General features: G+C 43.1%; 2 protein-coding genes across 3 annotated transcripts; one reads left to right on the top strand and one right to left on the bottom strand.

Annotated features, from left to right (window-relative positions):
- Window positions 1–702: 702 nt before the first annotated feature.
- On the bottom strand, window positions 703–2,741 carry mrps6 (mitochondrial ribosomal protein S6). Its single transcript, XM_073482079.1, has 2 exons — window positions 2,294–2,741; window positions 703–820 (listed from the first exon to the last, which is right to left on the bottom strand). The coding sequence occupies exon 1, from the start codon at window positions 2,630–2,632 to the stop codon at window positions 2,300–2,302; it is 333 nt and encodes a 110-aa protein (XP_073338180.1). The 5' UTR covers window positions 2,633–2,741; the 3' UTR covers window positions 703–820; window positions 2,294–2,299.
- A 397-nt stretch (window positions 2,742–3,138) lies between these two features.
- nolc1 (nucleolar and coiled-body phosphoprotein 1) lies at window positions 3,139–10,705 on the top strand. 2 transcript variants are annotated; one of them, XM_073482296.1, is made up of 14 exons: window positions 3,139–3,297; window positions 3,643–3,698; window positions 4,304–4,467; window positions 4,588–4,700; window positions 4,807–4,915; window positions 5,040–5,158; window positions 5,314–5,425; window positions 6,690–6,827; window positions 6,902–6,991; window positions 7,090–7,446; window positions 7,582–8,988; window positions 9,141–9,268; window positions 9,434–9,517; window positions 9,621–10,705. In XM_073482296.1, the coding sequence occupies exons 1-14, from the start codon at window positions 3,187–3,189 to the stop codon at window positions 9,777–9,779; spliced, it is 3,147 nt and encodes a 1,048-aa protein (XP_073338397.1). In that variant the 5' UTR covers window positions 3,139–3,186; the 3' UTR covers window positions 9,780–10,705. The 2 variants fall into 2 exon arrangements, with proteins under 2 accessions (XP_073338397.1, XP_073338396.1); XM_073482295.1 differs by having other exon boundaries at window positions 4,585–4,700.
- Window positions 10,706–13,609: the final 2,904 nt, after the last annotated feature.

Here is a 13,609-nt window from a genome sequence, read left to right as displayed (position 1 = left end):
TGGTGTGATTGCTGTGTGTGTGGATTAAGCACAGCCAGGCAAAGGTGGATTAACACAACATACTGTAAATGCCGTTCAAACCCACTAAAAAAGATCAGCAAGTCTGTGAAAGTTCCTGGAAAACAGCAATAACCTTAATCTCTTTATATCACAGCACAGGGTTTTTGATTTTAATCCATTCAGGACAACTCACCCAAGTTTAAAGCAAAGGGGCAGTGTCACGGCAAATTGATCACGAGTCCCTCTTGTTAACCTGTTCTCCTGATAGCAGAGTACAGGGGGAGGTGGTGTTTTTATCAGTGTAGTCTGCCTGACTCATTGATCCTTTGTGTGACTGGAGTTTGTGCAAGTTAGAATTTATGGCCTTAACATATCTGACAAATACAAGGATGTTTGGTGCAACCAGGAAGTGGAGCAGATAATGTGACTGAAGAAATCAAACTGCTACAGTTACGTAATTCCAGTTGAGGTAAAGCTTTGTTTTTATCACCTTTCACGAATCAACCGCTGCTTACAGTGTTTTTTCAGAGGACAATGACTGAGACTGGATGGCTGCTCAACTACTTCAAAAAATCCAGACTGCATAAACCCAATCTAGGTCAGGAATGAAAATAACAACTGAAATTGGTATCATAATAATAAACATCGTGTGGAGCACAAAGTCTAAAATGTTTCACCAGGAAGTCAAGAAAAACTCGCAACTCAGGTAGAAAAAAGTAGTTTATTTATGACATAACATCCAAATGTAGGCCGACAACTGTAGAAAAGGTGAAAGAAGAAGCCCCACACTGTACATCTTCTGGTTATCAGCGGTTGAAACCTGTAAAACAAAAGGGAACAGCCGTTAAATAGGGTTAAGTTACAGTACAGTCAGCAAAGCATGATCCATAAACAGAAAGTGAAGGACACTGACTGCATGAACACATCTAATCAAGTCTTTATACGGCTGCGTTGAGCATATTTTAGAGCCTGTCTCATTTGGGGGGATATTAACATTATTATAATTAAAACAAATTATCACGAAACACCTAACATGATCATTTTTTTGGTAACAATCCACTACGGCTGTTTCTTAAACAACTGTGACGAAGATATATATGAGCTTGAAATTTCACTGCTCGGAAATAAACAGTGCTTTCTGGTGGACAACCTGTGTAATAGCGACATAGTTAATACATTAAAAAACAGAACTATCTGCCATGCAAACGTCTGTCTGGCTCTGTTAATCTTGCCACATGATCAGACACATTTGCATTGACCCAAAAATAATATCTTTACGGTCGGTGGGTGCCGTTAGGATGTAATATTTTTGAAATGTCAGCTTTTGCACTTCCATTTCTGGGGCTTCTCTTATCAGTAGACCTATAACAAGTCCACCTCTGTGACCTTGTGCCGGAATGTGCCTCTGTCCTGACTTGTGTTGTTTGCTCTCTCGGCCTCTCCACCACGAGACATGTTCATTTTACAGCAAAAGAGTTACTGCAAAAAACATGTTCTTAATCATTTGTTAAACTCGACTGACCTTCACATAAAAGGAGACCACAGTATGAGGCAGTATTTTCAAATCATTAAAACAATACATGTATCCAGTAGTTGCCCACCTAAGTCAAATTAATAACAATGTTGTTGCACATTTGTGTGGTAGTCTTTGTACAGCTGTTCACAGCCATCCTCGCATTTTAAAACCTGAGAAATGCTTTTAAGGATTTGCTCCCAACTCCTAGTAGTATTATCACTTGAACAGCTTAATAAATATCACTATTTGAAAACAATTTTGATGATATTTCGTTGATACATTTCTTTGACTGTCTATAAATCTCCCTGCTGCCTAAAATCATCCATAATGGATCCATAAAGCTGACATGAAAAAAATGTATGCAGGATTTAAGGCCCTTGCTGTGCATTGGCTCCGACTGACCCAGGTTGTACTGAAACAACTAGATAATTTATTGGTTAATCCACCGACAGAGAATGCATTAACTCAGATTAACTGTTTTTGTTGGATAAATTAATTTACGCAAATAACACATTTGATGCAGCAGCTTCACAAATGACATGAGCTGTTGTATCTTCTTGGTTTTACATCATAGATGGATTGAACACTAATCACTTTGAATGTGTTTGTCATTCTACTAAAGAAATGATTGATTAGGCAGAATAATAAATGATGTAAAAACAAACATGGAACAGCTACATGTACAGACACAGGAATCCAAACTTTCTGACTGGCAGATGAGGATGAAAACACTTTATAAGCACTGACGCACTTGACTTTAATCCACCCTCTCCTTACATTCAGTCACTCCTGGGGGCCACAGCAGTTACTGCTGGACACCTGGTCTTCCTTCTTCAGCACAGTGGGCCTCACCACGTCCACATCTCGGTGCAGGTGATTCAGTAGGCCTGTGAGGATGTTTGGGGCTGCGTAGAAATCGACCAGAAAGTAAGACCCTCGGTTGTGATTCTGGTTGTGTTTTGTCATGGTGTAGGGCAGCATCCTCTGTCCCAGGTTCTCCAGGTCCCTCACCACCGCGCCCCGCTCCATCAAAGACTCCACCGTCCGCCGGAGAGCAGCAGCTGTCTCCGGCCGCTGCATCGTCTTCAGGATCAGCGCCAGCTCGTAGCGAGGCATGGCTGCGGCGAACAAGTCCTCGATACACGCTTTAAATCCTAATACTGCGTTAGTGTCATTGCCGGACTGCTCAGAAGACGACCATGTTATGACACGAGGGACAAGGAAGGTCTTTGGCGATGACGTATAAAGCATGCGCCTATATTGACTACGACATATGGCTATTTAAACATTAAAAATGAGAAGAACGGTATGTAAAAGGTGGTTCTAAACCAATAATAACGTCTAATTTAATCAGTAAAATACATACAATATTGACTTGATAAGCTAATAAATTACATTTTTTTTGGGAAACGAGTAAAATTCCGAGAGGAAAAATAGCGAATGCTGCGGTGACACCAGACCGAAATATTTTCTAAATTCGGAAATCTTAGTGTTATTTATTTATAGACAATAGTGAGTGTAATTACGTGCTGTTTAAGAATTTATTTAGAAATTACTGCACGTCAAAACGAGCTGAAAGGTAAGCTGACGTCATCATTATGCGCCCGCGCACATGCCCACAAGTGACGGTTCCGCTCGCTCCCTTTCCTTCTAGAAGGAGCGTGGTGAAGATGGCGGCGCAAAACTCGACACCGAGTGATCTTTACAAATGCGTATATTCGTTTCTGCTGGAGAACAAGTTCACCAAGGCGGCTCAGCAGTTCCTGAAGCAGACCAAAGTGGTAAGCGGCTCTCCTCTGTGTGGTTGACAACGCCAACGTCGCGCTGTCCGTGTCGTGAAGTTGTGAAGACTTGACTGCACGTTAGCTAGGTGCAGGGACTGTACAGTCACCGGTGCTAGCACGTGTGTAACTTCAGGAGCCCGAGCACAAGTTGTTCTACAGTTGTAGGCTGCTGTTTATCCTGACTTCTTTTGATGTTCTGATTTATTAAACTGTGCACATTGAATCCTATCAGTGGTTTGCTTGAATATAATTGCAACTGATTGTTAAATTCAGTCATATTTTAAGTTATTAGTGTTGGACGTGTTTGACTAGTCAGTTTTTCATGTGTCTCTAACGTTACAGACTCCACAAGATCCAAATGAAGAAAGTCTTCAAAACATCTTCAACTTCTGGGTGAAGTGAGTAGCTTTTATTCTCTTTCATCATTTTACTAAAATCAATAATCTCAAGTAATCTTTTCCTGATCAAATGCTGTCACTACTATTTTATATAGGCATTTTGTCAAAACCTCTCAACGCTATAATCTACTCTAAAGCAGACTTGAGATTTTGTAAAACCATTGGGCACAGTCCTCCTTAGATGCATACCAGTGCTTGGGCTGGAGAAATGATCAGCTACTTGTTTCAGAAACCCTTGAGTTTCTGAAACTCCGTGGGTTCAGCTTGCAGTTTTGAAACACAAAATATCCCTATATCGAATAAAAAGTATTTATATAGTTAACATCTGGCTCGCTAGTCATTTGGCTAACATTAGTACACTTGCAGTAATGCCAATCAGTTGGCATTTTTCCTGTAAAAACAAATTAATTTATAGAATAGCAACTGCTGCGGTCCAAGTAACCCAAAATGTATCTAGTTGATATCAATCCAAACTGTCCCTTCTGTTCAGGAGGAGAAAACTGGGCATATTTAATAAGATCCAAGTGGGTTTATTCTATAAATGGCAAGTGAATTCTATCTTAGCTTAGATTCTCCCATTTTAACATCTTAGTGGTTCTCCCTAGGTCTCCTGAAGCTAGGAAACGAAAAGTGCCTTCTGGCAAGGCTGAAGCAACAAATGGTCCATCGGCCAAGAAAGCAAAGACCAGTGCTGAGAGCTCCAGCAGCGAAGAGTCGAGCAGCGAGGATGAGGAAGCTGCTGCAAAACCAACTAAGGCAGCCCCTGCAGGTAGCATCAATATGTTTGACTCAAAACTGATACATCCAGTTGTTTTCTGTCAGTAATGTCTCACCCTGAAATCGTCCAAACATGATCGGATTGCATTCTTCCTATGTTTGTGTTTAGCAGCCAAGGTAGTGCCTGCTAAAGCAGCAGCAGCTGCTGCTAAAGCTGCATCCAGCAGCAGTGAAGACTCCAGTGACTCAGAGGAAGAGAAGGCCCCTGCAAAGGCCCCTGCAAAGGTAGGAGAAAACATCCAAATTAAAGATTCATCCTAGATCTAGTTATTGGTGTAAGGCTATGTTTGTGATGTTCATGCTATTATTAAAGGGACATTTCTGCTTCTAGGCTCCTGCGAAGTCACCTGCTGCTCCTGCTGCAAGGAAGAAAGACAGCAGCTCAAGCAGTGAAGAATCTGACTCTGAGGATGAGGCGCCCGCCAAAGCCCCTGCACAAAGTGAGTTTACAGACTGAGGTCATTAATACATTATAATGGAACTGTTTTTAACTATGAACCAAAATTAAGGTGATAAGGAAAACGTGTTTTTAACAAATTAACCTGACTGACTTCTGAATAATAGAACCCAAGGCAGCTGCAGCACCCAAAGCAGCTGTTCCTGCTAAAGCTGCAGCTCAGAAGAAGCAGGAGAGCAGCAGTGAAGATAGTTCCTCAGATTCTGAAGATGAAAAACCAGCCAAGGTGTGCAAAATAATCTGACCGTATTTTTAAATAATTGATATTGACATGTTTTTGAAAATCTTTTTTCTGTAGGTTATAATAATGTAGAACAAGCTCAATCAAGTGTAAGTTAATGTAAACAGCTGAGTAACTGCTTCCTTCACATGTCCTGATAGGCTCCAGTCAAACCCGCCCCAGTAAAGCCTGCAGCTGCTCCTGCTGCTGAATCAAGCAGTGAAGACTCTTCGTCAGAAGACGAGGCTCCGCCCAGCAAAAAACCCAAACCAGGTGTGTTTTTTACACTATATAACCAATATAATATTTTTTATTTATTTTATTGTCTGCTCAATGGCTTTTACACAATAACAGCCCGACAGTGTCTGGTTACAAAACAAGTGTGACAATGAACGTCAGAGGAGGTTTAATAGCACTTGCAATGAGTTCAGTGACAGCCACCAAATCAGATCATGGGCCACGATCAATTTAATGTTTAATCAGACCAAAAACTGAGCCATTTTCTAACTGTATGTTTACTGGTTGTCTGGCATTATTTTCTATTTGTATTATACTATTTTTAATCCCACAATGAGGAAATTCTCTTTTCCACTCGCATTACACACACACACACACACACACACACACAGTGTATAGAGGAGATGAGTGAAGGGGCTGCCACATGCACGGCGCCCAACGAGCACTGTTAGGGGTCGGTGCCTTGCTCAAGGGCACCTCGGCAATGCCCAGGATGTGAACTAGCATTCTCCATTACTAGTCCACATCACACTTTTGTCGTGTCTGTTTTACAAACCAACCACAAGAAAAAACCTAAACAGTTAGCTGCAGAGCTGGTACAGTGGGTTGTGAGCTGCAGGTTTCACAGTAAAATACACCAACATTTTAGCCTGTCGCAGCTGCAGTATCTCTGAGCTAGTAAGGCAGACCAGACAGGCAGGCGGACCAGTAGCAGAGCAGCCCGGCAGCAGCCCACCTTACAGATACCTGGCCTGTCCCTTCTGTCCAGCCAATAGATACTCTGGCAGTGGAGGATCAGTTTCTCTGAGAGGAGCAGCAGCAGACCGAGAAGGAGGCAGAGGAGGTGGATGTGTTTACCATGGAAACAGCAGCTCATAAACCGCTGTGTACAAACTGCAACCATAACCACGCTACACTCTGAGTTAACAGTTTGAGTCAAGATCTTTGAGTCAAGAGTAGATAGAACAACCAACAAAGGCATATAATCAGAGGCAGAGTAGGGCTGGTCTTTCTCTTCAAGAAAAGCAGTAGGCTCCTTCATAACAATTTTATTAGCGCCATCTTGGAGGACATGATTATGATGTTTACAGATTGTAGTCCCTCCCAACACTCTTGCTCATTCCTCACCTTTTACATCCTTCCACTCCATCACCCTGACTGTCCACTACATGTGTCCTATCTGAAGACAAGACGATGTCAGGAACTGATCACCTGTTCCTAAGTGCTCAAAATATGATATTATTGTACTGAGAGCCTGTGTAGCATGTCAGATGCTAATCATTTTCCATTTTCTGGGTAGGAGCGTACAGTGCAGTCCCACCTCCTGCTTCAGTCCAGAAGGCTCCAGCTGCACCAGCAGCCAGCAAGGCCAAGGAAAGTGACTCCTCAGACAGCAGTGATGATAGCAGTGATGAGGAAAAAGACAAGAAAGCAGCTGGTAGGTGGCAGTCTATTTCAACTTGAAGGGTCAGTGATTTTAATGGCATGTCTAACAGCATTGTAACCCTGCAGCCAAACCTGCACCAGTAAAGACCACTGCTGCCAAACCTGCTGCACCCAAACCGGCTGCAAAGAAGCAGGAGTCCAGCTCTGATAGCTCAGGTAACGATCAGAATCCCAGTCAGTCATTTTCTACTTGGTTTGCTACAACAGCTGCGAACATCAGACAAATATTTTCCTTCATGTGCGCATCTTTCCAGATTCAAGCTCAGATGAAGAGGAGGCAAAGAAGCCTGCCGCTAAAGTCACCCCAGCTAAAGCAGCCCCAGTTAAACCCGCCCCAGCCAAGGCTACACCTGCTAAAGAGGAAGACTCGGACTCATCAAGTTCAGAGGAAGAAGAGGAGGTGAAAAAACCTGCAGCTAAGGTGACTCCTGCTAAGGTGACTCCTGCTAAACCTGTTGCAGCTAAAGCCACACCTGCTAAAGAAGACTCCTCAGAAGAGGATTCCAGTTCAGATGAGGAGGAGACTGTGAAGAAGCCCGCAGCTAAACCCGCAGCTAAACCTGCACCTGCCAAGACTACCCCAGCTAAAAAAGACGAGTCCTCAAGCTCAGGTAAGAGATACCAGATTTTACATGTGTAAGCTCGGCACACATACACTGTTAGACTGCTTAATTTTACTTGTGATATACATTCATGTGCCTACCTGCAACTTTTTCTAAGAAGATACTGTTTTTTGTTCATCACAGATAGCAGTTCTGAAGATGAGGCTCCAGCAAAATCTGCCACCAAAACTGCAGCCACACCGACACCTTCTAAACCCCCAGCCAAGAAAGCAGAGAGCAGCTCCTCAGAGGACTCCTCTGAGGAGGAAGAGCCAGTGAAAGCCAAGCCAGCAGCTAAACCGGCTACCCCTGCTTCCAAGCCTGCTACCCCAGCTGCAAAGACTCCTGCAGCAGCAGAGAGCAGCTCAGACTCTGACTCTTCCTCTGAAGAGGAAGAACCAGCTAAGGCTAAACCAAAAGCAGCTAAGCCAGCTTCAAAGCCTGCTACCCCTGTTGCAAAGCCTGCTGCTGCAGCAGAGAGCAGCTCAGACTCTGACTCTTCCTCTGAAGAGGAAGAACCAGCTAAGGCTAAACCAAAAGCAGCTAAGCCAGCTTCAAAGCCTGCTACCCCTGTTGCAAAGCCTGCTGCTGCAGCAGAGAGCAGCTCAGACTCTGACTCCTCTTCTGAAGATGAAGGACCAGCTAAGCCTAAACCAGCGACGCCAGCCTCAAAGCCCGCCACTCCTGCAGCAAAGCCTGCTGCTGCAGCAGAGAGCAGTTCTGACTCTGACTCCTCCTCAGATGAGGAAGAATCAGTGAAAGCCAAGCCAGCAGCTGCACCTAAACCAGCTACCCCAGCTGCAAAGCCTGCTGCTGCAAAGCCTGCTGCAAAGCCTGCTGCTGCAGCGGAGAGCAGTTCTGACTCTGATTCCTCTGAAGATGAGGAAGAAGCAGCTAAGCCTAAACCAACAGCTAAACCAGCTACACCAGCCTCAAAGCCAGCCACTCCTGCTGGAAAGCCTGCTGCTGCAGCTGAGAGCAGCTCTGACGACAGCTCAGACTCTGAGGATGAGGCAGCAAAACCTGCAGTTAAGAAACAAGCTCCAGCAGCAGCGGCTAAGAAACCTGCTCCTGCTGTGACCAAGGCTGCTGCAGAATCAAGTGACGACAGCTCCAGTGAAGAAGAGGAGGAGGAACCCAAGAAGGCGGCGCCGGCACCCAAGCCAGCAGCCACAAAGGCAGCTGCAGCTCCAACAAAGAAGGCTGAGGAAAGCAGCTCAGACTCCTCCGACAGCTCTGATTCAGAGACTGAGACCAAGTCCACCCCTGCTAAGCCTGCAGTCACCAACGGCAAGGCAGCAACACCTAAGGCCACCACCCCAGCAGCCAAGGCCCCTGCAAAGCCAGCAGAGTCCTCATCCAGTGACAGCAGCTCTGAGGAGGAAGAAGAGGCCAGTAAAAGTACTGTAAAACCTGCGACACCTGCTGCATCAGCCAAGACGACCCCAGCAGCTAAAGCTAAAGAGAGCAGCAGCTCCTCAGACAGTTCATCAGATGAGGAGGATGCACCACCTAAAGCAGCCACAGCACCCACTACCCCCTTAACAAATGGTAAGTCTCAAACGGATAATGAACATGATTTAGCAAATTAACCGGAAGGTTAAATGTATGAGTGGGTACGAGGCGCACAGGACCTCTGAAACAGCCATTAAAGGTTGTACCTTTTTTTTTTTTTTTTCCCCTCCCCTATCCCATTCATGCAGGTAATAATGGAAAGAGAAAAAAAGATGAGGAATCCTCAGAAAGTGAAGATGAGGAGACAGAAGTAACAACACCAAAAAATAAGAAAGCAACAACCACACCACAGACATTTCCTAAAGCCAACAAGAAGGTAAGACCTGCTAGAGACTGGAACTTGGTCCTAAACTGGAGTTGACATTGCGGGGTTTTCTTAAAAAAAACAGTCAGAACACATACTGATGGCTGCTGGGTAAAAGAGGATTGTTTTCCTGAATAGTAGAGAGAAATAATCTGATAATAACCTTTTGTCTTTCAGTCTTCCAACATCCCGTTCCGTAGAATAAGAGAGGAAGAAGTAGCTGTGGATCCCCGTCTTGCAGATAACTCTTTCGACGCAAAGGTGAGTTTGGTCACCACTGCAAGCATTCTTACAGTTGCATTGCATTCAGATTGCTAAGGGTGACCCAATAATTGACATTTATTTGTCTTGTCTGCTATTTCAGTATGGAGCCACAGGGGACTGGGGCGAGAAAGCTAATGATGTGCTCAGGTTCACAAAAGGCAAGTCATTCCGCCATGAAAAGACGAAGAAGAAGAGGGGAAGCTATCGCGGTGGAGCTATCTCCACCTCAGTCAACTCCATTAAGTTTGACAGTGATTGAGGACCTTCTCACGCCCACGTGAACTGTCATTTACCTGTTTGATCAGGACTATCAGCTTTCTCCCCCTGTAAACAGTCACACTATCACCACCACCCAGCAGCAGCAGCACACTGACAGAGGAATGTGATCCGTAGAGCTGAGCTGGCACTTACATTTAGTTAGCTGCCCTGAGACCATTCGTTTGATCTCTGATCTGAAGCCTCAGTTAGTGGAGCTGTGGCAGCAGGAGAGAGATGCTCCTAGCTGTGACTTCAGACTGCTAAAGATTGACATCCATTATTACCACTTATAGCCACTAGGTGGCTGCAGGCCACCTGCGAATGGTACAAAGCCAGTGTGTATGTGTTGGGCCCCTTTTTCTGCTCATTTTGACCTTAACCTGTTCTTTATTCTGATGACAAATGTCTTGTCATTTTTTTGAAACACATTTTTTCATTTCTCTCTGTGAATTATAGCCATCCCTCCCAACAGGTTCTTGATTATGTGTTAAGAAAAGACTGATTTTTAATGGATCACATGGGTTCTTGAAGTTTGTTTGGTTGTTTGTCAATTTTTATTTGGCCACATTTGAATGTGGAGAGGGTGTGTGCTGGGGTTTTTTGTCTTTACATTACATGAACATTTGGAGAGTAGAACTGAGTTTTATACTGAGTATTTATTAAGTTTTATTCCATTTCAGCCGTTGGGACCTTTTTTGAAGCCATCTCAAGATATGTCTGTTTTTGCGTTAAACCATTTTTCCCTCTGTTTGGATGCCCCTGTCATACCCTCTAATACATTAATCATTGGTATGAAATGTACTGTTCACCAACAGGACTGAGAGCTGTGTTTCTTTCAATTAGTTGAATTTACTGTATGACCTTTTGTGTACCTGTTATTTTTATTGTCGGTTCTTGTAGCGGTAATTAAAAACCTAACAGATCAAATGTTGGTGTGACTGGAACAATGATTTGAGGATTTTTTCATAACCCCCTCACCAGCCCGGCAACAGCTGTGGTCGGCAGCATTATGTTCTCAGGTTGTCAGTTTAACAGTTATGAGGTGATGATATTTCATATCCAAAGGCCAAGGGTCAGCTTCACTGTGACATAATGTTCTACAAAAACATTTGGCTACTAATCGGCACCTTCACTCAGGAACAGAAGGGGAGATTGTGACCATATTTCACATTTGGTCTAATATACTGTATTGATGAAACTGATCTCGGTTGCCCTCCTTGAAACTGTGGCGATTGTATAGATCAGGGCTTAATTTTGGATCCCAAGGTTGGGACGCTTCCTCTCCCTTGATGATCCATTGTAATTGTTTTTCCCCCCTCAAATTATAAAGTATAATATGGAAGCCCATTCCCGCCAATGTGATTAAAAATAATTAGATCCTGTAAGTCATTATGAGAAACTTTATAATTATCTTGTATCACAAAGTAATGGCTTAGTGACCCATAATGACTTAATATCTCAAAAAGTAATGATTTGGAATAGAAAAAAAAGAACGGTATAGAGAAATAATTACATAATATCTCAAAATAACTCAAAACAATGACAATATCTCTGAATAATGACTTGGTATAGATAAATGACTTTTCATTTAAAAAATTACTTGGTATCAAAATAATGAGCCCTCCTAGCTAATACAGTTAAATTTGTGATGAGATATACGTCAATAATGATCCATACAAAAAATGTCACCAAAGCCACTAGATGGCAGTCAAGTACCTCTCTGCTCCAGGGCTGAAACTTGGTTGTAAATGTGAAACTCATAGTTCAGCATGTGAACTGATACCTCATCACTTGACATGGCACAGTTTTGAGTTTGGATGTAACGTCCAGTGGATTACACTCTGCCCGCTGTGACAGATGTCCGGCTCCACAAAATACATGGGAGTAACGAGGCCTGTCAGGAACTGCAGGGGGAGTGATAGCAGTGGAAGGCCACTCTTTTTTAAAGGGGTACGCCTGAATTTTGTCCCTAGTATTCGACAAGCTTCAAAATGGCGAAACACCACACTTTGTATTACCTAAGCTCAATGAGAGATAACCCTGTCGACATCAGCTTTGACATCACCAGGTTACTGACGATGTATTTATCACAGTGAGGTTATTCACTGTAATTCTGGCCCTGTCAAGTTACTGAGGAGGTCTTTAGTACAGATGTTTTCTTGTATGTTAGGATTTATAGAAAGCTCTCTGGCCTCAGGGACTTTTCTTGCAACCTCCCGGTGAAAAATTCTCCAATGTTTAGACTCATCTTAGGTTTTATGAACCAAGTTATCTTTTTTAAAATCGCTGCAATACATTCACTTCGTTTTAGCGCCCTTCATCGCATAGAGATAAAACTTCACTCAGTAACCAACTTCTTTTAATACTGTCAATAACTCAGCTTTAATTGAACCCTGGTATAACTGTACCTGATCTGGACTGATTCACCTCTTACCCTCTATAAAGTGTTCCTTCTAAGCATAGATATCAATATGATGCTTTAAATGTCACATATGGAGTAGTTCTTGGTCTAATCTTCTATTCACTGTCAACCACATGTTCTCATCTGGCCTCATTAACCTGTAAACATGTTGATCACACTGAGCTTTGTTTCCCACGAAAACCTGCCAGTACTCCCCACTTTGCCTCAGGGATATTGAATCCTGGATGTCTCAGAACATTTTACAGCACAGCAGACGTACATCTGAAATCACTTTAGCAGCTGCTGTCACTCCCTGCTCTTTTAACGAAAAGATAGGTAGTTTTCTTTCCATGTTGTCAATAAAAAAAGCTGCTGGTTCTTTGACAGTGACAGCAGCAAAGAGTTGATGGATCGCATCAGAAAATGAAAGACTTTCTTCCTTCGATCCCTGTAGCTGCCGCCACACAGGCCTTGGTAGAAAGTCAGTTGTGCTTATTGCAGTAGGCTGGATCTGCAGAGTAAAATATCACTCATTTTTAGCAACTTTAAACTAAAACTCATAGGACATGACAGATGGCACATAACGTATGGCTTAATGAAGCGTTCACTCGCTGCATTCAGTGTGTGGGAAAATGCTTATTTGTTATTCACACTTAATGAGCAGCACATTCACTGTCCATACAGCTTATGTATCTACACACTGATGAAAGGTTGTGTACATTTCTGTGCCTGCACATGAAGAGCTGTTGACTTAACACGAAGCTCTGCAGTCACTCCAAATATGCCAGTTGAGTTAGTTTGTGGCGATTTGATTAAATGCAACTTAATTAGGAATATCCAGCATGTCCTGGATTGTGTAAAAGTATGTAAAGTTAGCATTTTTAGAAACAGAAAGCCAGATTTTGGCAAAAAAAACAAAAAAACAATGACTTTAACATGACCATAGCTTTGCTGCTGAACACCACACACACACACATACACACACCAACAGGCTCATTGGCAGCGGCCCAGCAGCTCAAAAGGAGTGTCTTTAAAACCCAGACTGCACTCTGCTTACTGCCATCACTAAGGTCATGCATGAATTCTTGAGCACAGACAGTCTATGCTTGTGAAAAGTACTGCCAGTACTTCCTTTTCAGTGTGTACTTGGAGTTCCCAGGATGATGAATGTGCAAGATTTTTTAAAATGTAATGGTTACTAGTCCAGATGATATGTGAAAAAAATCACTATATCATAGAAGCATGAAACTTGGTACAGCTGTACACTTGTACAGTTTAGGGCCCTGAACATTTTCAGAGAGCCATTGCAAAAACACCACGTGGCGGCCATTTTACTTTCCACCATAACTGAATTCTGTATTTTGCATCAGATTTTCTGAACCAAACATGACAACACAGAAAAGGTGATGTCTACCCCAATGTTTTGATGG

Source organism: Pagrus major, chromosome 15 (genome assembly GCF_040436345.1).
Source record: "Pagrus major chromosome 15, Pma_NU_1.0".
NCBI lineage: Eukaryota > Metazoa > Chordata > Actinopteri > Spariformes > Sparidae > Pagrus > Pagrus major.
Note: the sequence above shows the minus strand (reverse complement) of the source record. Positions and strands in the feature narration are given on the sequence as shown.

Excerpts from the sequence above, each read along its gene's own strand:
- nolc1 (XM_073482295.1), top strand. The coding sequence starts at position 3,187 with ATGGCGGCGCAAAACTCGACACCGAGTGATCTTTACAAATGCGTATAT. Across the intron at positions 5,426-6,689 it reads CAGCAAAAAACCCAAACCAG|GAGCGTACAGTGCAGTCCCA; the intron begins GTGTGTTTTTTA and ends TTTTCTGGGTAG. Across the intron at positions 6,992-7,089 it reads GTCCAGCTCTGATAGCTCAG|ATTCAAGCTCAGATGAAGAG; the intron begins GTAACGATCAGA and ends GCATCTTTCCAG.
- mrps6 (XM_073482079.1), bottom strand. The coding sequence starts at position 2,632 with ATGCCTCGCTACGAGCTGGCGCTGATCCTGAAGACGATGCAGCGGCCG.